At 42.1% G+C, this 23419-nt stretch overlaps 2 protein-coding genes across 5 annotated transcripts in view; one reads left to right on the plus strand and one right to left on the minus strand.

The window, feature by feature from the left end:
* Positions 1-20402, minus strand: part of TSTD2 (thiosulfate sulfurtransferase like domain containing 2) — a 36372-nt gene extending 15970 nt beyond the window's left edge. For all 3 annotated transcript variants that reach the window (XR_009215280.1, XM_032164640.2, XM_058445587.1), the window contains exons 1-5: positions 20130-20402; positions 14269-14483; positions 12543-12859; positions 4521-4641; positions 895-1020 (exon numbers count right to left, since the gene is read on the minus strand). Coding sequence is in view for 2 of the 3 variants with exons in the window: in XM_032164640.2 (XP_032020531.1) it covers positions 895-1020; positions 4521-4641; positions 12543-12859; positions 14269-14433 (729 nt within the window). In the remaining variant the exon portion in view is untranslated. The remainder of the gene's footprint in view (positions 1-894; positions 1021-4520; positions 4642-12542; positions 12860-14268; positions 14484-20129) is intronic.
* The window catches only part of NCBP1 (nuclear cap binding protein subunit 1), a 38975-nt gene continuing 35883 nt past the window's right edge, over positions 20328-23419 (plus strand). The window contains exon 1 of one of the 2 annotated variants that reach the window (XM_032164633.2): positions 20328-20776. In XM_032164633.2, the coding sequence (XP_032020524.1) occupies positions 20743-20776 (34 nt within the window). In that variant the 5' untranslated portion in view covers positions 20328-20742. The remainder of the gene's footprint in view (positions 20777-23419) is intronic. The other variant, XM_032164635.2, reaches the window with a different exon arrangement.

Consider the following 23419-nt stretch of genomic DNA (forward strand, 5'->3'; position numbering starts at 1 on the left):
TTTAATTATAAAACTGCAACACCGCTGAGCAATTCTAACATGTGACTATACCCAGTTTTCATTCTTTTCCTATCATTGCCAGCATGAACACTGGCAAGGCATTTCCCATCACCTTATCACTTATTATGACAAGGTATAAAGTCACTCAAACAAAGCAGCCCACCTGTGAGAGCAACAACTTTGTTCCCCCATGTGGTGTGAAGTGTTAATCTTACAATTCCAGATTTACTAAAAACAGTGATCTGCTGACCAGGCTGGTGGTCTCTCAAGTGAGCTAATATGTCCAAGATTTGGAGTCCCAGATTGCATGAGCTGTAACATCCTTATTTTATAAAAAGGGATACTGAGGTCTAGAGCACTAGCTGGTCCAACATCATATGGTGACTCAATGGAAGAATGGGGATGAGCATACTCCTTCTATTGTACTGTCTTGTAACCTAAAGGGAAAAGCACATTTAAAGGGGAAAGGGGGCAGGTGTGGTATCTCACGTCCATAATCTCAGCACTATGGGAGGCTGACGTGGGAGGACTGCTTGAACCCAAAAGTTCGAGACCAGCCTGGGCAACATAGTGAGACCCCGTCTCTACAAAAAAATTAGCCAGACATGGTGGTGCATGCCTATGGTCCTAGCTACCTGGGAGGATCACCTGAGCCCAGGGAGGTCGAGGCTGCAGTGAGCTATGATCATGCCACTGCACTCCAGCCTGGGTGACAGAGCAAGACCCTGTCGAAAAACAAAATAAAACGAAAAAACTCCCCAAGCCCCCAAAAATAAAGGGGAAAGGGTACTTACTTGGCACTGCTTATTTCTCTACTTTGAACTCTTCTTCAATAACATGCACAGAGGCAGAAGCAGATGGTTCTAGATCCATTTAATTTTCATTTTCTCTTACCTTAAAATCATCTTTACACAGGTAATCCTTAAACAATGGGAAGGAAAGCATGACTTCCACATAGAGTCTGGTAGCCAATTTGCTTCCACCAACTGTCCCATTGATTCCTTCTGCAGCAATTCGAATCTGAGACACAAGATGGTGAGAAAGAGAACAGACTGTTCTTAGCTTGGTTATCCTTCCAGGGAAGAACAATAGGCTCATGTGTGTCAATGAGTTTAACAGGAAAAGCAGAGACGCTGCTGAGGACACCAAAGTGTTACTGGACAAAGATATCTGTTTTTCCTTTTTATTTTAAACTTTTAAGTCCAGGGATACAAGTGCAGGTTTGCTCTGCAGGTAAAACTGTGTCATGGGGGTTTGTTGTGGAGATTATTTCACCACCCAGGTATCAAGCTTAGTACCACTTAGTTATGCTTCCTGATCCTCTCCCTCCTCCCACCTTCCACCCTCCAAAAGGCCCCAGTGTCTGTTGTTCCCCTCTATGTGTCCATGTGTTCTCATCATTTAGCTCCCACTTATAAGTTAAAATATGTAGTATTTGGTTTTCTCTTCCTGCGTTAGTTTGCTAAGGATAATGGCTCCCAGCTCCATCCATGTCCCTGCAAAGGACATGATCTTGTTCTTTTTTTATAGCTGCATAGTATTCCCACATTTTCTTTATCCAGTTCATCACTGATGGGCATTAGGTTGATTCCATGTCTTTGCTACTGGGAACAGTGCTGCAATGAACATATGCATACATGTGTCTTTATAACAGAACAATTTATATTCTTTTGGGTACATACCCAGTAATGGGTTTGCTAGGTCGAATAGTAGTTCTGTCTTTAGGTCTTTGAGGAATTACCACATTGTCTTCCACAACGGTTGAGCTAATTTACACTCCCACCTATAGTGTATAAGTATTCCTTTTTCTCTACAACCTCACCAGCATCTGTTATTTTTTGACTTTTTAATAACAGCCATTCTGACTGGTGTGAGATGGATACCTGTTTGTTTTTTAAGACAAAGTCTTGCTCTGTTGCCCAGGCTGGAGTGCAGTAGCATAATCTCGGCTCACCGCAGCCTCCACCTCCTGGGTTCAAGCGATTCTCCTACCTCACCCTCCCGAGTAGCTGGGATTACAGGCATGTGCCACCAAGCCCGGCTAATTTTTGTATTTTTAGTAGAGACAGGGTTTCGCCATGTTGGCCAGGCTGGTCTCCAACTCCTGGCCTCAAGTGATCTACCTGCCTTGGCCTCCCAAAGTGCTAGGATTACAGGCACAAGCCACCGCGCCCAGCTGGATACCTGTATTTTTCTAAAATGGCATAGCCTACAGTTCAAATGAGGTATTGTTTCATGCATGCTGAACAAGAGAATGTGAATAAAACTCCTGGAAAGCCCCATTTGCTATGGAGCTACAATAGTCCAACAGCCAAAGAAGTGAATTCTGAGCTTAATCTAAATCCAGGTAGCTTAACAGAGTCCTCCACAGAGGTCAGCAGATCTAGGCTCAAGATTAAGCTCTGCCACTCACTTGTATGTAGCTGTGAGAAAGTTAATTGACTTCTCTGAACCTTAATTTCTTTATATGAATAAAAAGGGAACTAAAGAGCACCAGAAATGAAAAGAACTGCTGAGGAGGTACTACCAAAATCCTAAAGCACAGAGCACATCTGAGGGCAGAGGGTATACATGAGCATTTATCTCTGCATGGTGTTTGGAGGACAGCCCACCACTGCAAACCCATCCACTGGAATACAAGTTCCACATGCATGTGTGTCTGTTTTGCTCACCAGCATATCCCCTAGAACAGTGCCTGCCACATACTAGGCACTCAATACGTATTTGTTGAATAAATGAATGTGCATCCATATCTGGGGCTCTTTGGCATCTCAAGCCCCATATTCTCTTTGAAATGCTGCCCTGGTTAGGGGACATTAGAGCCTGGGGTAAAGCCCCAGCCTTAAGAGGCAATGTTCTGGGGGCTGTGCAGAGTTGGTTGTTTTCGTACTACAAAATCCTGTGGATGAGTTTAAAGATGGATCATCTTTAAAGGGAACTGAGCTCTCTAAAGAAAAGTGCTAGCAAGGGCAGCACATGTGGCATCATGGCACTGTCTGAAAAAGAGACGATTTAATTCAAGGTCCTATATTGTTCTAGTCATATAACACTGATATATACCAGTACTTTATAATTTGAAAATTTTTAATGGCTGTCCTTTTTTAGGGTCCAGAGAAGACACATCAGTTGATGCCTCACTTGATTTTTTTTTTTTTTTTTTTTTGAGACAGAGTCTCGCTGTGTCGCCCAGACTGCAGTGCAGTGGCGCAATCTCGGCTCACTGCAAGCTCCGCCTCCCAGGTTCACACCATTCTCCTGCCTCAGCCTCCCGAGTAGCTGGGACTACAGGTGCCCGCCACTATGCCTGGCTAATTTTTTGTATTTTTAGTAGAGACAGGGTTTCACCGTGTTAGCCAGGATGGTCTCGATCTCCTGACCTCGTGACCTGCCTGACTCGGCCTCCCAAAGTGCTGGGATTACAGGCATGAACCATCGCGCCCAGCCCTACTTGATCAACTCTTTAGGGTATGGATATAAAACAAGATTCATGGCACAAGCCAATGCCAACTCATTGGAAGTGATATATAATTTTAAACTTTGAAAGAACATAAAAGACACAAACATATGCATGTGTGTAATGTAATCAGAGAATATTTTAGGAAAATAAAAACCATCGATAACCCTACATGCCTAGATAATCCTTACTAACATTTTGGTATACACAACCTTCCATGTTTATACATGCACTTCTGGTTTTGTCATGAACATGCATTCATTCCTTCATTCTATATTCTCCAAATATCTACTGAGGGTCTACTACATGCTAAGCTCTGTTCCAGCACTGAGAATACATCAATTAAGACCAAAATTCCTGTCCTCATGAAGTTTATAAATGAAGATTATACTTTCAGATAGTAATAAATCCTTTGAAAAGCAGAAAGGGATAGAATGTGATGAGATCTGGAGAGGACTACTTCAGACTGGAGCTCTAAGGAGACAATATGTGAGCCGAGATCTGAAGTGGGGTATGTGCCATGTGAAGGTGCAGGGGAAGAGCACTCTAGAGAGGAAGGAAACAGCAAATGTCAATACCCTGAGCTAGTAAATGACCCTGGCAGGTTCTAGAAAATTAAGAGGCAACTTGGAATCACACCTCTATGTTCTATAATATGTTTTTCCAATTAATATATCATGAACATTTCCCTATACCGGGGTCGGCAAACTATCCTTGCTTTTGCATATAGTTTTATTCAAACACAGCCATCCAATTCTTTTACATTATTATCTATAGTTGCTCTCATGCTATAACAATACTGAATAGTTTTTTGTGCAACATCTAAAATATCTACTATCTGGTTCTTCAAGAAAAAGTTTGCTGACTCCTGGTTTATGCCAGTAAATATTCTTATAAAATACCATGTTAATAGCTGCCTAATATTCTACTTAAATACCCAGCAGAATTTCCCTAACTTCTAAGAACTCAACACTGAATCTTTTTTATAATGAGCACAGCATTTGCAATCCAAGGTTGGCAGGCAAGATAAACCCAGTGAAGGAAGGAATATAGGAGAAGGTGTTACCTTGCCTGTGAGGTGCAGGTGCTGACACAGAGCTGTCTGCCAGGCACAGATCCACTGGGGATCCTCCAGGTCACGGTAGCAGTAATAAAGGAGCACCTCCCCTTCTTCACTGCCCTGGCCACTATAAAATGAAAATCCAAGGCAAAGAGCATTTGAGTCACTGGCATAAAGAAGTCACAATTCATAAAGTACACCCAGGCAGTCTGAGGGAAGGCTAAGATGAAGACACTCATGCCTGCCTTTGCTCTGATTATTGTTCTCCTCCTGAAATGAGAAGCAACTTCTTTTTATATTTGCTCTACAGAAGACAGTATCTGCACTGAACTTATTTTACAAAAAGTGAGTTTACTTTGATCCCTCATTTAATGGTCACATCCAAGAGACAGGTATTAGTAACTCCAATTCATAGAAAAGTTAGAAATTTGGTTCCATTCTGGCTTATCCTCTCACATAAGGCAGTATCTGTATGAATCATCATACAAAAAAGTTTCACTTCCATTTTTTCTTATAACCCTCTTTCTATGATGCAGGTTATTATTATCCCCATTTTACAGCTGAATAAATTGAGGCCAATTCCTCCCAAGTCAGACAGTCAGAAAGTGATAGCAAGGACCTAAACGCCAGTCTTCTGACACCAGATCTATACTCTTTCTACTGCACTGGGCTGTCTTATACTAACTAGCTGGGCAGGTCTTTCATACTTCTGGGCCTTGGTTTCCTCATCTGTAAAATCAGAGAATGGAAATAAACTATATTTTCCAAAGTATGTTATGAAGCTGTTCTATAAAATTATGTTTGGAAACCCTGCAGACAACATCTCCCTCCTTAAGAATCACAGCCAAAGCCTCTTAAAGGCTCTGAGAAGTCTTGCAGTAACAACATTTTGACTGAGTGCTTCCCAAATTTGTCTTTAATACCCCTTTTTTCAATAGCTTGTTAGCATCCTCTAGAACTAGTGTTCCACAGAACATATTTTAGGGAATGCTACAGTACACGACAATTAAGGTCCTATCCAGCTCTGGAGTCTGAGTCCCTCCTCAACAGCCTCATCATATTTCAGGGCCTAGTCTCCTCCATGCTTTCCATGCTCCTCCATAAAACCTTCTTGTCTATTTTAGATCCTATTTTCCTTTCTCTAAGCTCCTATAACAAATTAGTCTCTGTACCATACAATTCAACTGATAATTATGTAACCTGTATCATCTGCTAATTGCCTCATGTGTCTTTGTCTTTGTTTTTCTAACTAGTAAGTAAATTCCCTGAAGTGTGGGGCCATATGAAATGGAAGGGCCATATCTGTATAGCACAGTATAGTTCACAACTGCTCATACTATCACCGTCCTATATAACTCATTTTACAGTACTGGGAGGTAGGCAAGGCAGGCATTATTATTCCAATTTTAGAGGTGAGGAAATGAAGGTACAGAAAATTTTAGTGACTAGCTCAAGTGTGACTTCTACTTCAACTTGCTTTCTTTCTCCTTTCCAATAAGCAAAAGGGAATGTGGCACTGAGTAGTAATGACAAAAATTGATCAAATTTGGACTACAGTTGACCCGTGAGCAACGCGGGTTTGAACTGTGCAGGTCCACTTACTTGTAGATCTTTTTGTGCCTCTAGCACTCATGCGGCAACAAGACCAATCCCTCTTCCTCCTCAGCCTACTCAATGTGAAGGTGACAAAGATGAAGACCTTTATGACGAGCCACTTCCACTGAAAGAATAGTAAATATATATTAAGATTTTCTTTTTCTTTTTTTTTTGTAGGGCAGGGTCTTACTATGTTGCCCAGACTGCTCTTGAACTCCTGGCCTAATGTGATCTTCCTGCCTTGGCCCTCCACAACGCTAGGATTATAGGAATGAGTCACTGCACCTGGCCTCTTATGATTTTCTTAATAACATTTTCTCTAGCTTACTTTAATACAGTACACAATATATAATATACATAACATAGAAAGATGTGTTCATTGACTGTTTACATTATTGATAAGGCTTCAGTCAACAGGAGGCTATTAGTATAGTTTTGGGGGAGTTAAAAGTTATATGCAAATTTTTAACTGCCCCTAATCCTTGGATTCCTGACCCCGTGTTTTTCAAGGATCAACTGTATTTCTATTTACCAAATAGTTCAATAATTGCTTAGTCGTTCAAGGGTCAACTATATTTCTATTTACCAAACAGTTCAATAATTGCTTAGTCATTCAAGGGTCAACTGTATTTCTATTTACCAAATAGTTCAATAATTCCTTAAAGTCAGAAATTTGTCCTCTGGAATTCTGTAATATGACTTGGTGAGTTTTTCAAGGCCAGGATCTAAACATCTAATCCTATGATTCAGTTTTAAAAGTTAATACACTTCCTAAAACATATTCAGCTCAGAAAACTGTATTTGGCAATAAAAACCTGATATTGTTTGGCTGTGTCCCCACCCAAATCTCATCTTGAATTGTAACTCTCACAATTCCCATGTGTCGTCAGAGGAACGCAGTGGGAGGTAATTGAATCACAGGGGTAGGTCTTTCCCATGCTGTTCTCATGACAGTAAGTCCCATGAGAGTTGATGGTTTTAAAACTGGGAGTTTTCCTGTATAAGCTTTCTCTCTTTGCCTGTTGCCATCCATGTAAGATGTGACTTGCTCCTCCTTGCCTTCCACCATGATTGTGTGGCCTCCCCTGCCATGTGGAACTGTTAAGTCCATTAAAACTCTTTCTTTTGTAAATTGCCCAGTCTTGGGTATGTCTTTATCAGCAGCATGAAAATGAACTAATACAATAAATTGGTACTAGTAGAGTGGGGTGCTGCTGAAAAGATACCCAAAAGGAGGAAGTGATTTTGGAACTAGGTAACAGGCAGAGGCTGAAACAGTTTAGAGGGCTCAGAAGATAAGAAAATGTGGGAAAGTTTGGAACTCCCTAGAGACTTGTTGAATGGCTTTGACCAAAATGCTGATAATGATACGGACAATGAACTTCAGGCTGAGGTGGTCTCAGATGGAGATGAGGAACTTCTTGGGAACTGGAGCAAAGGTGACTCTTGTTATGTTTTAACAAAGAGACTGGTGGCATTTTGCCCCTGCCCTAGAGATTTGGGGAACTTTGAACTTGAGAGAGATGATTTAGGGTATCAGCAAAGCATTCAAGAGGTGACTTGGGTGCTGTTAAAGGCATTCAGTTTTATAAGGGAAGCAAAACATAAAAGTTCAAAAAATTTGCAGTCTGACAATGCAATAGAAAAGGAAATCCCATTTTCTGAGGAGAAATTCAAACTGGCTACAGAAATTTGCATGAGTAATGTGGAGGAGCCAAATGTTAATCCCAAAGACAACGGGGAAAATGTCTCCAGGGCATGTCAGAGGTCCTCATGACAGCCCCTCCTATCACATGCCTTGTTGTGGGAAGTCAGGGACCCTGAACGGAGGGACCAGCTGAAGCCATGGCAGAAGAACATAAATTGTGAAGATTTCATGGACATTTATTAGTTCCCCAAATTAATACTTTTATAATTTCTTACACCTGTCTTTACTGCAGTCTCTAAACATAAATTGTGAAGATTTCATGGACATTTATCACTTCCCCAATCAATACTCTTAAAATTTCCTATGCCTGTCTTCAATCTCTTAATCCCGTCATCTTCATAAGCTGAGGATGTATGTCACCTCAAGACCATGTGATGATTGCATTAATTGCACAAATTGTTTGTAAAACATGTGTGTTTGAACGATATGAAATCTGGGCACCTTGAAAAAGAACATGATTAACAGCGATGTTCAGGGAACAAGGGAGATAACTATAATGTCTGACTGCCTGCGGGGCTGGGCAGAACAGAGTCATATTTTTCTTATTGAAGAAAACAAGTAGGAGAAATATCGCTGAATTCTTTTCCCAGTAAGGAATAACCCTGGGAAGGGAATGCATTCCCGTGTGGTCCTATGGACGGAAACTCTGGGGGTGTCTGCCTTATGCAGTTGAAGATAAGGGATGAAATACACCCTGGTCTCCTGCAGTGCCCCCAGGCTTGCTAGGATTAGGAAATTCCAGCCTGGTGAATTCTAGTCTGACTGGTTCTCTGCTCTTGAACCCTGTTTCCTGTTAAGATGTTTATCAAAGACAATGCGTGCACAGTGGGACATGAAACCTCATCAGTAATTCTAATTTAGCCCTGGCCTTGTGACCTTGCTCTGCCCTTCTGCCCTTGTGATCTTTTTTATTGCCATTTGAAGCATGTGAGCTCTGTGATCCACTCCCTATTCGTACACCCCTCCCTTTTTGAAATCCCTAATAAAAACTTGCTGGTTTTGCAGCTCAGGTGGGCATCATGGAACCTACTGACATGTGATGTCACCCCTGGAGACCCAGCTGTAAAATTTCTCTTTTGTACTCTTTATTTCTCAGACCAGCCGACACTTAGGGAAAATAGAAAAGAACCTACGTTGAAATACTGGGGACTGGTTCCCCCGATAATGCCAGAGGGTCTAGGAGGAAAAAATGGTTTCATGGGCTGAACCCAGGGTCCCCCTGCTGTGGGCAGTCTAGGGACTTGGTGCCCTGCATCCCAGCCACCCTAGCTGTGACTGAAAGGGGCCAATGTAGAATTCAGGCCATGGTTCCACAGGGTGCAAGCCCCAAGCCTCGGCAGCTTCCAGGTGGTGTTGAGCCTGTGAGTGCACAGAAGTCAAGAATCAGGGTTTGGGAACCTCTGCCTAGATTTCAGAGGATGTATGGAAACACCTGGATGCCCAGGCAGAAGTTTGCTGCAGCGGCAGGGCCTTCATGGAGAACCTCTGCTAGGGCAGTGTGGAAGTGAAATGTGGGGTCAGAGACCCAACACAGAGTTCCCACTGAGGCACCGCCTAGTGGAGCTATGAGAAGAGGGCCACGGTCCTCCAGATCCCAGAATGGTAGATCCACTGACAGCTTGCACCATGCGCCGAAAAGATGCAGATACTCAACCCCAGCCTGTGAAAGCAGTCAGGAGGGAGGCTATACCCTGCAAAGCCACAGAGGTGGAGTTGCCCAATATCATGGGAACCAACCTCTTGCATCAGCATGACCTGGATGTGAAACACAGAGTCAAAGGAGATCATTTTGGAGCTTTAAAATTTGACTGCCCTGCTGGATTTAGGACTTGCATGGGGCCTGTGGCCCCTTTGTTTTGGCCAGTTTCTCCCATTTGGAATGGCTGTATTTACTCAATGCCTGTGCCCCCATTGTATCCAGGAAGTAACTAACTTGCTTTTAACAGGCTCATAGGTGGAAAGGGTTTGCTTTGTCTCAGATGAGATTTCAGACTGTGGACTTTTGAGTTAATGCTAAAATAAGACTTTGGAGACTGTTGGGAATGCATAATTGGTTTTTAAATGTAAGGACATATTTGGGAGGGGCCAGGGGCGGAATGATATGGTTTCATTGTGCCCCCACCCAAATCTCATCTTGAATTGTAACTCTCACAATTCCCACGTGTCATGGGAGGACCCCAGTGGGAGGTAATTGAATCATGGGGATGAGTCTTTCCCATGTTGTTCTTGTGATAGTAAGTCTCAAGAGATCTGATGGTTTTAAAAACAGGAGTTTCCCTGCACAAGCTCTCTCTCTTTGCCTGCTGCCATCTATGTAAGATGTGACTTGCTCCTCCTTGCCTTCCACCATGATCATCAGGTCTCCCCTGCCATGTGGAACTGTAAGTCCATTAAACCTCTTTCTTTTGTAAATTGCCCAGTCTTGGATATGTCTTTATCAGCATGAAAACAGACTAATACAAAACCCTTTTTTAAGCTCTGACATTACGTAGGGTAGAGGAATCATTAATGTCTCTGTGTCTTCCCACTTGTTTTTGAAAATAATACAATTTTCTTTCTTTACCTCTCCTCCCTAAAGAATATGTAGAATGGTCTCCAAGAAACCTTGCAAACAGGCTGGATACAGTGGCTCATGCCTGTAATCCCAGCACTTGGGAGGCCAAGGTTAGCAGATTACCTGAGGTCAGGAGTTCAAGACTGGTCTGGCCAACATGGTGAAACCCTGTCTCTACTAAAAATACAAATTAGCTGGGTGTGGTGGTGCGTGCCTATAATCCCAGCTACTTGGGAGGCTGAAGCAGGAGAATCACTTGAACCTGGGAAGCAGAGGTTGCAGTGAGCCAAGATCACACCACTGTACTCTAGTCTGGGTGACAGAGTGAGACTCTGCCTCAAAAAAAAAAAAAAAGAAAAAACCTCACAAACAATGTCAACTGACTGGGTATATGCTGCTGCACAGGCTGTGGTCTTTGGCTATATATACTACGCATGTTATTGGCCTAACTTAGGCCTCTAGAATTCTGTGCCTTAAGGATCTAGCTGTTGCAAGTAGTTAAGATACTGACAGAATAGGTAAAGTGCAGGCAGTGCTGCTAGGTAATACACACTAAAAAGTAACAACTCTGAGGTATGGTGCCCAGCCTCCAAGATGATCCCTGATGATCCTGCCTCCTGGTATTTAGACCCTTGTGTAGTTCTCTCCTACACTGTACTGAGGTTAGTCTATGTGACCAACAGCATCAATAAAAAGTGATGGTATGGCAATCTGAGATTAGGTCATAAAAGATTGTGGTTTCTGTCTTAGTGTCTCTGTCTCTCACATATCACATGCCATGTCATGAGAGCACTCAGGCAGCCTCCGAAGAGACCCCCATAGAGAGGAATGGAGGCCTTTGACTAAAAGTCACTGAAAAAACAAGCCTGCCACCAACCACATGAGTGAACCTGGAAACAGATTTACTGGCCCCAGTCAAGCAATGAGATGACTGCAACTTCATGAGAGACTCTGAGCTAGTACCACCAACTATGCTGCTGTAAGCTGAATTTGGTACATAGCAATAATACAGAGGGTTTGGATCTAGAATTAGAAGAGAGGGAGGAGAGGTAACAGAAGAGTAAGTCTGAGCCTTCTTAGTAAAAAGACAAACTTTTATACCTTGGCATCCTACTTAAGTTCATCCTGATGGCATTAAAGCACTTGGAGAAAGTTCAATCACATTCACTATATTCTGTTTAATTATGCAACTAAAGAAGAGTCTAATGCAGTTTGAAAGACTCCAGAAAAAAAAAAAAAGGTTAAATCAAAGAAAGTTTAGATGCTTTAAAATGTAAGCTACATTTACCTGCTTTCTGAAAAATTCACTATGTGCAATGCTACATTCCCCAATAAACCTAATAAATGATGCATTTTTTCTGGATACGTATATTTGAAATCATACAGATAATGATATCTAGCTTCAAAGAAACCCCCCCTTTTTTTTGCTTAGTTTTTCCTGCCCTATTTATTTAAAAATGTTTAAAGCATGGCACAGTTTACAAGTGAAATACACAGATCTTAAGTGTAAAGTTTGATCATTTTTGACACAGGTATACCTGTGTAATCCACACCACTATCAAAACCAGAACATTTCCAATACCTCAAAAAATCTTGTGTATTCCCAAACTGTCTGCCAGAACCTTTCTATCATCATATATTAGTTTTGGCTTCAAGTACATGAAATCAGAAAATATGTATTGTGTTGTCTGGCTATTTTCACTCAGCATAAGGATTTTCTCATTCACCAATATATGTTCTTGAATATTAGCAGTTCATAGCACTTTATTGTCGTGCAATATTCTTACCTGACTATACCAGTTTATTCATTCTCCTATTGATGGATATTTGCAGTTGTTTCCAGTTTTTTGTTATTATGAATAAAACTGCTACGAGCATTCTTGTACAAGGCTTTCTGGGGATATGTTTTTATTGCTGTTGGTATTATACCCAGGAGTGGGCCACAGGAACGATGCATGTTTAAGAAATTGCCGAACACTTTTCCAAAGTGGTTGTGCCATATTACATTCCCACCAACAGTGACTGAGTGTTCCAGTTGTTCCACATCCTCATTCACATTTGACAGAGTTGGTCTTTCTCACTTTAGCCATTTTAATGGGTGAATTGTAGTATCTCATTGTAGTTGGAAAAATACTTTAAATCAAACCAAAATACAGAATGAAAATCTTACCTTATCAGCTCATCAGGGTTAAAGCAGCTTATATCAGGGAGCCAAGCAGACACGTCATGGCTATGTGGAAGGCACTCTTTTAAAGGGTTCTTTTCATCTGCAGACGAAAGGCTCTTTGAGGTGCTCAATGTCACAGCCAGTTGCTTTAAAATAGAAGCTGTCTGGTGATAAATTTCATCAGCATGTTGTGTTGCCACATGTCTGTGGATGCTGGTTTGGTCTGTGAATAGCTGCTGACAGCATTTCCACGATTTTTCTTTACATTCAAAACTCCTTTTTGTTGGAACTTCTTTGGTTTTGACAAAAAGGGCAAAGGCCTGCAATTAGATTTCAAATACTAACACTGTTAAATAACCTTAGGTTTATGGCTAATAGAAGTCTCACTAAGATTCCTTATATTATCTTTCCACAGGGGCTTCTAGTTTTATGTTCCATTATGTTATACAATTCTCTGAGAAGTAACACTTCTCTTATTAGTAAGCTTTAGAAGAGACTATTAGAGAAATTAAAACTAGGCTTTATATTGAGGAGGTTAAGTAACTCTCAGCATCATAATTTTATTCTCAGGATATAAGACTAAGTCACACCGGAATATACATAATACAGTTTGGCCTAAAATATCACAAATAACACTATCAGTTATTTTTGAAAGGAATATGGAAAGTAAATTATGAAGTATGCTTACCATGGAATATTAAAGCAGCCAGTTTTAAATTATATGTAAAAATATTTATGATATAACAATATTAAGTGAAAAAAATTGGATAAAATTTGCTTATGCAATGTAATCTCAACCACATTAAAAAGTACATCGAAAAAGACCAGGAAGAAACGTACCAAAATATCTTCTTTCTTGGAAAATAATATTACTCTTTTTATAAAAATTATTTACGCTTATTGTAAAATAATCAAACAGAAAATTCTCTTAACCAGTTACCAACTGATGAACATTTAGATTGTTTCTAATATTTGCAATTAAAAGCAATGTTGAATGAGCATTCCATGCATCCATCTTTCTATATCTTTAACCACCGACTTAGAATATCTAAAATAAAAATTGAGGGGTCAAAGAGCATGAAATTTTAATCTGTAATAGTGACTTAATCTGTAATAGGAAAAATGTACCAATTTATATACTAACCAGAAAAGCATGTGGGTGCCATTTTATCCATAGCCTCACTGAATTCTATCAGTATTTTTTATCATCAATATTTTTAATGTTGGTCCAAATAAAAGGCAAAAGAAATGCTACCCTATTTTTTTTAATATCTTTGATTAGTAGTAATGCTGAATACTTTTTCCTGCTTATTCTATTTGTTTATTTCTGGCTTGCCTATTCACATCTGTTGCCTATTTTTCCATTATAGCATTTATCTTCTTACTGATACATGTTTTTAGTGATCTTTTGTTGATCATAGTTACCAACTTTTTTCTTCACTTGTCATTTGGTTTTCAACTTTGTTTATGGTCTTTTTTGACCTGGGGGGTGGGGAATGAAATCTAATCCATCTGCCTAGGATCCACCCTCCTCAAGTACTCCACCATGGCTATTCCAGGGCCACACCTTACCTATGATTACCCTTTGCCTGGGATGGAATTAACATCACTGGTTAATGTTCCTGACTAGACTTTACCTTGAGCTGGAGAGCAACCTTGATAACATGCTTCCAAATGTATCTGCATTAACCACATATACATGATCATGAAACATTCATAGGAATTCTACCTTTTTCTTTGCAAACGAGTATTTCTTTTTTGTACTGCCATCTAATTCTGCTTTAAGACTGCTGCTGGGATTAATAAGACTCATATCTTTTAAATCCAGGTCAGAAAATCTTAAAATGCAGGTCTCCAGGTCATCTCCTTGGTCTGGTGAAGTGGAAGAAGGCATCTGGTTTGGTTGCAACAGTGAAGCAGATATTCCTTTCAGTTAAATACTTCCTAGAATATAAATAAGAAAGAAGCAGCCATGCTAGTCTTTGATTTCTTGAAGAAAATATGAAGCTAATCAATCATGCAAATCAGCATGGGCAAAGTAGCCCAAGCTAACCATCATTTACTTACTAAATCGATAGTATTTACTTAGGAACGACTCTAAGTCAAGCACTATTCTAAGCACTGAGAATGTAGCAGTAAACGAAAGCGAAAAAGTTTCTGCCTGCTTAGAGTTTACATTCCAGTGGGGTGAAGTAAACAAGTGGATAAATTGATTTTTTATTTTTAAAGTCAGACAGTGAAAAGGTTATGAAGAATAATCAGCAGGGTAGGGAGGCAGTGATGGAGGAGCCCTTCGAACATAGAGAGTAGGAAAAGCCTTTCTGCAGCAATAGCATTTGGTCAGAAACCTGAATTAGGGAGCGAGCCACGCAGACATTAGGGTAAATAATACCAGAAAAGCAACAGGTACAACCCAAATCAATCAAGATGTGTGCCAGCACCTTCAGTTATAAACACTTTCTTCTTTTTGCCCCTTAATTTCAGAGCTATGAAAATTTCCTTCCTTAGAAGAAATAGTTCCCAAGACAGCCCCACTGTAATGAGCCAGAAGAAATGTCAAAATTGCTACTGTGGCCAAATCTCATCAAAATGGACACACTACAACCATCACACCACGTTGATTCTTTTGTAAAGCAAAGGTTACAGGTGACAAGCACTAAGACGCCCACTGAGAAAAAGCATGGGCTTTGGTTTGTGTTGCAGCAGTTTGCCAAGCATGTGAACATGGGCAAGCTACCTAAGGTTTCTGAGTTCTAAATCTCTCTTGTGGAAATTGTGCATTGTGTACTGTAATGTAAATCTACATTACAGTACTGTACTGTGGACTGGAAAGAAATATTAATATACAGTGTCTGGCACAAACTAGGGTTCAATGAATGGTAATATTATTAATATTTTAATTGAATGCTGTATTTTAAATTTAACATTAAAATTTTGTTTAAAAATTAGCTGTGACAGATCATATTTTCCAAAAATGGCTGCAGCAGTATTTCTGGTCCATTTCCCTAAGCCTAGGCAGGCTTGTTAACTACTCCCAAAAATAAAGTGTGATGGAAGTAATGTTTTATGACTGAGGTTGGGTTCTCAAAAGGATACGCTAGCACTAGCTCTCATACTGAGATGCTCACGCTGAGGAGACCAACCACTGTACTGTAAGCCAATCCAACCCATGCAGAGACCACACACAGAGAACCAGGTGGAGAGGAACAGAGGCCTCCAGCTGACAGCCAGCATCAACCACTAGACCCTTCAGATTCCAGACTGGCCTCTGAGCTGAGAGCAGAGACAAGGTGTCCCTGTTGTGCCCTGTCCAAATTTCTGCCCCACAGCATAACAACTGGTTATTTCATATTACTAGTGAACTGGCAAAGTTAGTTACTTCAGGACAATATTGAAGGAGGCAGCCACAGGTGGACACTCAAGGTTCTGAAAATAGTAACATGCAAAGAAGTCCCAAACTCCACAAGAGGGAGCAGAAAAAGCACCACTAAGAATGAGAGAAACGAAGGTGGGAGACACTGGTGAAAAACTTTGCCAGTTCACAACTCTGCCTACAGGGTACCTCAACCAGGTGAAGGAAACGAGGAGCAGTTTATGTGTGGGGGAACACACACTGCTTGTTAACAATGCTGGATGGGACTGATGGAGACTAAACATACACAGACACACACACACACACACAATACCAACTTTCTTATAAAGGACTTTTGTTCCTTGGATTCATAAATTAAGATGTCACTTGCACTACATAAAATGCATTTGAATCAGCTAAGTGGTGCTTTCATGGGGCTCAAAATGAGCTTTGTTATAAGGGTAAGGCAAGGTAATACAGATTTATTAAACCCAAATTCTCTTGTATTTGAAAAATAAGTGGAAGAGACTGGGTGAAGAAATACTACCTTCTTTAGCTTCTCTTTCCTTTCTCATGAAAATATCTTTCATATAAAGTCCCACTGCAAAAAGTACATCCCTAACTCTACACAAACCTGTAAGCCTTCCAGGCAGAAGAAAATAAGTAGAAGAATCTTATTCAACACACTTCCTCCATGCTCAAAGCTGTTTTATTGTAAAGGTAGAGAAAGTACATATATCATTTCCAAATTAAAATTCATTCAACAAATATTTATGGAGGGTCTTCTAGGTTCCAGGCATTGTTCTAGAAACAGAGAACTTATTTACCTATAAGGGCAGTGCATTTGGGAGGTAACATTGTCGAAAGGAATTACTATCCAATCCGGTCCCACCTCCAGCATCTGTCCCAATCTCCCTCTATATGACCTGATGTGGTCTGTCCCAGCATTTATGCTTTCCACTGCTTTGTTTCCCTTACTTTTTCATTTCTTTCCCTCCCTATATGCTTACTATGTATATGAAAACTGAACTCAAGTATCACCTTTCACTTATGTCTTGTCTGCTATCCCGTGTCACTGCTTCCTTTGAAGGCCTGAAAAACTTAGTTTCCCTATACTCTAGGCTCATCTCTGACTATGCTCCCCATTCCCCATCAGATATCCTACTCTAGTCACACTGGACCATGCCCAGTTCCACAAATGAGCCATGTTCTTTCCTGACTCAAGGTCTCCACACCTGAGTGTGGGGTGCCTTTCCCACCACACCAAAATGATCTCCTCCGACTCTGTATCTTTTTTCAGTCTCAGCTTATTTTATGTACATACTCTGAATTATTATTATTTGTGGCACCTCTGCTATGTGCCGGGCCCATGGAATAGCCCTGGGAATGCAGCTATGAATGAAACAGTTGAAGTCCCTGCTCTCTTGGAGCTTATATTCTGGTAAGGAGAGACATTAAGTAAAACAAAACAAAACAAAACAAAACAAAACACACACATGAAAATCCCAGCTAGGGATAAGGGCCCCTGCTTCTCAGTTTCCTTTGCTGGATCTTCCTTATTACCCGAACCTCTAAATGTTGAACCACTCTATCTATACTTACCCTACAGGTGATCTCATCTACTTCCAAGGACTTAAAACTATATTTGCCTCAAAATAATTGGGAGAGAGGACGTAATATCAATGAAACCAGATTACTCATGAATTAAGAATTACTGAAGTTGATGATGAGTACATGGGGATTCATCATAAATTTTCCCTACTTCTGTAAATATTTGAAAATTACATGAGAAAAGAAAAAAAGGAAACATAAAGGAAATTTTCTGTTTAGAATACTATATAATAAATGACTCCATATTTATATCTTCAACCTGGGCCTTTCTCCCAAACTACAAATTCACATACCCCACTATGCGTGAATTTTACACTGTGTGTGAAGCTAGCTAGCTAGCTTCAGCTTCAAATACAACTGTTCAAAACCAAACTTTGGTCTTCCCCAGTCTTCCTTATCTGAGTAAAAGACAATTTTATTTTTCCTGTTATTCAGACAAAAAAAACTTTGGGATGATTCCTGACTCCTTTTCTCATACTATCATTCACTTGTTCAGAAAATCTTTTTTTTTTTTTTTTTTTGAGACGGTTTTCATTCTGTCGCCAGGCTGGAGTGCAGTGGGGTGATCTCGACTCACTGCAACCTCCGCCTCCCAGGTTCAAGCGATTCTCCTGCCTCAGCCTCCCAAGTGGCTGGGAGTACAGCTGCGTGCCACCACATGCAGCTAATTTTTGTTTTGTTTTTTTCAGTAGAGACGGGGTTTCACCATGTTGGCCAGGATGGTCTCGATCTCCAGACCTTGTGATCCACCCACCTCGGACTCCCAAAGTGCTAGGATTACAGGGGTGAGCCACCATGCCTGGCCAGCTTTGCTTTTGAAGTACAATCCAATCAGATCACTTTGCACCACCATCTTCACTACTACCCTAGTTCAAGCTACTATCATTTGCAGCTAGAATTATTGCAAAAGTCGAACTATCTTCCTCCTTTGGGAGCCAGAGAAGTAACTATTAAAAAATAAGTCAGACTGGCCCTGCAGAGGCTCATGCCTGTAATCTCAGCACTTTGGGAGGCCAGGAGTTCAAGACCAGCCTGGCCAACATGGCGAAACCCCATCTCTACTAAAAATACACAAATTAGCCTGGTGTGGTGGCGCATGTCTGTAATTGCCACTACTTGGGTGGCTGAGGCACAAGAATTGCCTGAACCTAGGAGGCAGAGGTTACAATGAGCCAAGACTGTGCCACTGCACTCCAGCCTGGGCAACAGAGCAAGACCCTGTCTCAAAAAAAAAAAATCATACTCCAGTGACTTCTCAATTTACTTGGATAATGTCCAAAGTCCTCACAGAGCACCTTCCCCCTACCTCTCTGATCTCATCTACTACTCTCCCGTTGCTCACTACCTATGATGGCACTATTTGTGGCTATTCCTGAATTGTTCGTTAGACTATATCAGCGCCAAGAGAGCAGGAGTTTTCCTTTGTTCACCTCTACATCTTCAGCATTCAGAACTCTGCCTGGCACCTAGGAGGTGCTAAATGCTAATAAATGTAATATTCGTTGAATGAAATAAAACAGTGATTGGGTAACCAAAGAAGGCCTCACTAAGGACCTTATATTTGAGCTGAGACCTAAGTGACCAAGAGCCAGCCACGCAGATTTAGAACCAGAGACCTTCAGGTAAAGGAAATAGTATAAGTTCCTAAAATAAGAACAAGCTTGACTTATTGTAAGAACAGAAAGAGTGGCTGGAGTACGGTGAAGAGAAGTAGAACCCCACAGGCCATGGCATGGGGTGTGCAATGGAAAGTCGTAGGAGGCTTTTTTTTTTTTTTGACAGGGTCTCACTTTGTTGCCCAGGCTGGAGTGCAGTGTGCGATCACCGCTCACTGCATTCTCGACCTCCTGGGCTCAAGGGATCCTCCCACCTCGGCCCCCAACCCTCCCCTCGAGTAACTGGGACTACAGGCGCCAAACACTAGGCTCGGCTAATTTTTTTTTTTTTCCCTGTAAAGACGGTGTTCGCCTTGTTGCCCAGGTGGGTCTTGAACTCCTAGGCTCAAGCGGATGCGCCCGCGTCGGCCTTCCAAAGTGATGGGATTACAGGCGTTAGCTACCCCGCCCGGCCGTCATAGGAGACTTTTAAACAAGGCAGTAACACGATCTGATTTTGGATTTGGGTGGAAAGCAGAGCAGGCAGGGTTTACAGACAATTGTTATGTAAAAAGTGAGGGAAAAGAGCTAAGAAAGACTCTCTAAATTTTTGGATTAAGCAGCCGATGGATGACGTCATTTACTGAAATGGGTAAGACCAAAAATTAGGCCGGGAGAGTGAAATTTCAGATGGCCATGGACAAAGCAGATAAGCCAGTATGGTGCTCATAAAGACATCAAGGGAGGGGACGCTCACACACAGGCATACAGGTACCCAATAACCTTTGAAAACAGATTACTAAAACAATCATTTGTCCCTTCCTAAGCAAACAACTTAGGGAAAATGACGGCCAGCCGGCAAGCCGGGAGCAGCACGCTCGCGTCAGGGCCGGCCTTTCCATACCAAGGGGCGGCACGTGCGGCACCGCCTCCCGCCCAGGCCCCACCCCGCATGCAGAGCTTGGCCCAACCTCTCCTCCCACTTTTCCCAAGGCGGCAAAAGCCGGAAAGTGGGAGTAGATGAGCACATACCCGCCAGTCCTGATCCTTTCTTAGGTCTCTCTTCCCTGCACTGTTTCCACCTAGCAATTGTCACGGCTCACCGCCCTCGAGCCTATTCCCCCGCCGCGTATTTGGGTAGAAAAGCTCGCTCGTGACGTCACCAAGTTCCAGAAGTCTCCTGGCGTCGGCGCAAGGGCCGTCGGGAAAACCATTGAGAGGCCCCGGAGGACCGGCCTAAGCGGACGCGGGGACTAGAGCGGCCGCCGGCACCACCCGCCTTCAGGCGTACAACGACCGCGGCCCGGGGGCTCTGACTGGCCAAAGCGGCGGCACTTTCTGCGTGGCCCCGGAAGGACATAAAGCGGAAGGCGGGAGAAAGAAGTAGCCGGCAGACGGAGGCAGCCCGAGGGGGTGGTTGCGTGTGTGCTAGACGTCCGTAGCCCACTGAGCTTCCTCACGTCGGCTCTCGCAGCGCCTAGCCCACCCAGCGGCCTCTCCTGCGCTTCCGGGGCCGTGGCGAGCTAGTGCGCCTGCGTGCCGGCCAATCTGCGCGCCTTGCAGCTGTCCTTGCGTCGGCTGGCCGGACAGTTCCTGCAACGCTTACCGCCTGGCCTTTCGGTTCCGCGGCGCACCGGAGGGCGGCATGTCGCGGCGGCGGCACAGCGACGAGAACGACGGTGAGTGCCTGCGGCCCGGCCGCAGAGGCCGCTCCCGGTTGGGAGCCGAGGCTCGGCGTCTTTGGGTGTCCACGGAAGAGACTGGAAGCTCTTCTCCCCGGGAACGTGCGGGGAGCCGCGGAGGGAAAGAGGAGAGTATAGTGGCGGTGTGGCCGGGCGGCTTCTAGAAAGTGACTTCTCCCCCGCCCGAGTTCTTTGAGTCAAGGGCCGATCCTTGGGAAAGAAGGCCTGGTGAACCCCATGGGTAGACCCTTGGTCTCTAAGGACGCTTCAGAATTTCGTCCGTAGCACCACGGAGCAGGGAAGCACACCTGTGTCTGTGCTGCCGCCTCTTAGGGATCCACTGGTCCTAGTGTCTCGTTTTAACCTTCAAAGCTGCACCTGAAAAGGGCTCGGAAGAATTCACTGAAGGAAAGGACTGAGAGATCTCATGAGTTGCAGTCTGACCTCTGTTCCAGTAGTGGTCATCCGTTGATTTTCCTTCTTTCAAGCTGCTGGGAAAGAATATTGTCTTACCCACGCCCAAGAGGTCCTTAATAAACAGACACCGGTTACTGCAGATTTTGAACTGGCCGTAAGCGCATTTCCCTTGTGTGAGAGAGAGTGCTAGAAAACTAACTTAAGGCCTCTGAGAGAGTTAGAACAGGGGTTCCCATCTCCATTTGGATAATTGTGCTCGTGGAGATCATAGTGTTGCCTTCATAAAGACGGAATAATTCTAGTTTTAACAAAAAAAAAAGATGCTTATGTTACACATAAGCCTTACAATCGGTCAAAAACAAATCCACATACCAAAAAAAGTGAAACTTAGAGTAATTCTATTATTAACATTGTTTTTTGAAGAGAGTGTATAGTAGTGGTTAAGAGATGAGACTTTGGAACCAGAGGGTTTAGGTTCAAAGCCAGACCCTACCATTTACTTGGTGATCTTGTCCAGGTTATGTAATCTCCTTAAACTTTAGTCTGTAATATAGAAGTAATGATATTTGTATTTTCTGGTTTTTGTGAAGGTTAAATGAGGTAATACACATCAGCAACGATGTTTTATCATTTGCCAACGCTTAAGAGGCGGTAAACGTTAGCAGGTGCTGTCAATCTAAGACGAAAAACCGTAACAGACATTTTAAATTGAGTAAGTTTTATCTGCTAACGTTTGTCTCTCCTGGAGTGTTGTGGCAGTTGAGGTGGAGGCAGAATCGCGTGCATTTAGTTTTAATAGTGAAACACCAGATTTCTACGAAGGCATGGCTTGAGAGGATATTCTAGTCCAGCTTTCTATCTGGCACCTAAGGGTCTAGAGACAGCATAACTAACATGGAGAGGGACAGCTGTCAGTTCCCAAACACCAGCAAGAGCAAATCCAGTCCAGGGCTCTCTTCACTACACAGGTATAAATTAAATAACTATGCTGTGTGCTTTGATTTCTAACACAAGAGGTTTCTTGTGTAACCTCTGTACAAGGCACAGAAAATACAATTCCCTCCCTTTTTTTTTTTTTTTTTTTGGAGACGGAGTGTCACTCTTTGTCAGGCTGGAGTGCAGTGGCGCGATCTCGGCTTACTGCAACCTCCGCCTCTCAGGCTCAAGTGATCCTCCCACCTCAGCCTCCTAAGTAACTGGGACCACAGGTGCGGGCCACCGCGCCCGGCTAATTTTTTTTTTTGTTTTTGTATTTTTTGTAGAGACGGGGTTTCGCCACGTTGCCCAGGCTGGTCTCGAACTCCTGAGCTCTGGTGATCCACCCGCTTCGGCCTCCCAAAGTGCTGGGATTACAGATGTGAGCTACTGCGCCCGCCGATAATACAATCTTCATATGCTTTGTAATTGAGTAATCAAAAACTAATATACTTCTCAAGTCATTACTTGGGGGTTGGAGAACTTGAGTCTTTTGTTCTTTCCATTTTCTTTGTTGTTCTTATGCTTCCTTTTTCTCACTTAGAGGTAATCCCTAAAGAGAGAGGGAATGTCATTGTAGGGCATCCTAGAGAACTGGAATGCAAATATGTAGAAAAATAACTTTTGCTTTGGTTATTGGGAGACTTACGTAACTTTCTTGGAGTTGGCTTGTTTTTAACACCAGCTGGCAGCCGAATCACTCCATTTGGGTCTTGCCGCGGGAACCTCAGAGTAAGTAAGACAAGTAAAACAAGGCATTCATTAAGCAAAGGTTTTTATGTTTGATATTTTAGTATGGGAGAGGCAGATACAGTTCATGTGTGATAATACAGCAAATCTGAAATTTTTGTCAGTTGCCACAATTTGGATAACAATCAGCTGGAGTTTACTCTACACAGTGATCTGAATCAGATTATTTTGGATGCTTTCCTTTTAGTTAAACACCTATTTTTTAAAAAATCTTAGAAGCTTAAGGATTATAGAAGGCTATTTTAAAATAGGCTAGGAATTATTACAGTCAGAATTAAATATATGCATCTGAGCATTTCTGGACAATTGTCAGCTGCTGTCAGTCACTGCCCTGACTTTCCATATGCTTGACTCTCTAGAGTATATATGTGTGTGTGTATATATATATATATATATACATACTATAATAGAATGTATTATATATTTATATATTATATAAATTTATATTTATATAAAATGTATATAAATATCATATATTGTAGTATACTCTATATATTA

Source organism: Hylobates moloch, unplaced genomic scaffold (assembly GCF_009828535.3).
Source record: "Hylobates moloch isolate HMO894 unplaced genomic scaffold, HMol_V3 SCAFFOLD_10, whole genome shotgun sequence".
Classification (NCBI taxonomy): domain Eukaryota; kingdom Metazoa; phylum Chordata; class Mammalia; order Primates; family Hylobatidae; genus Hylobates; species Hylobates moloch.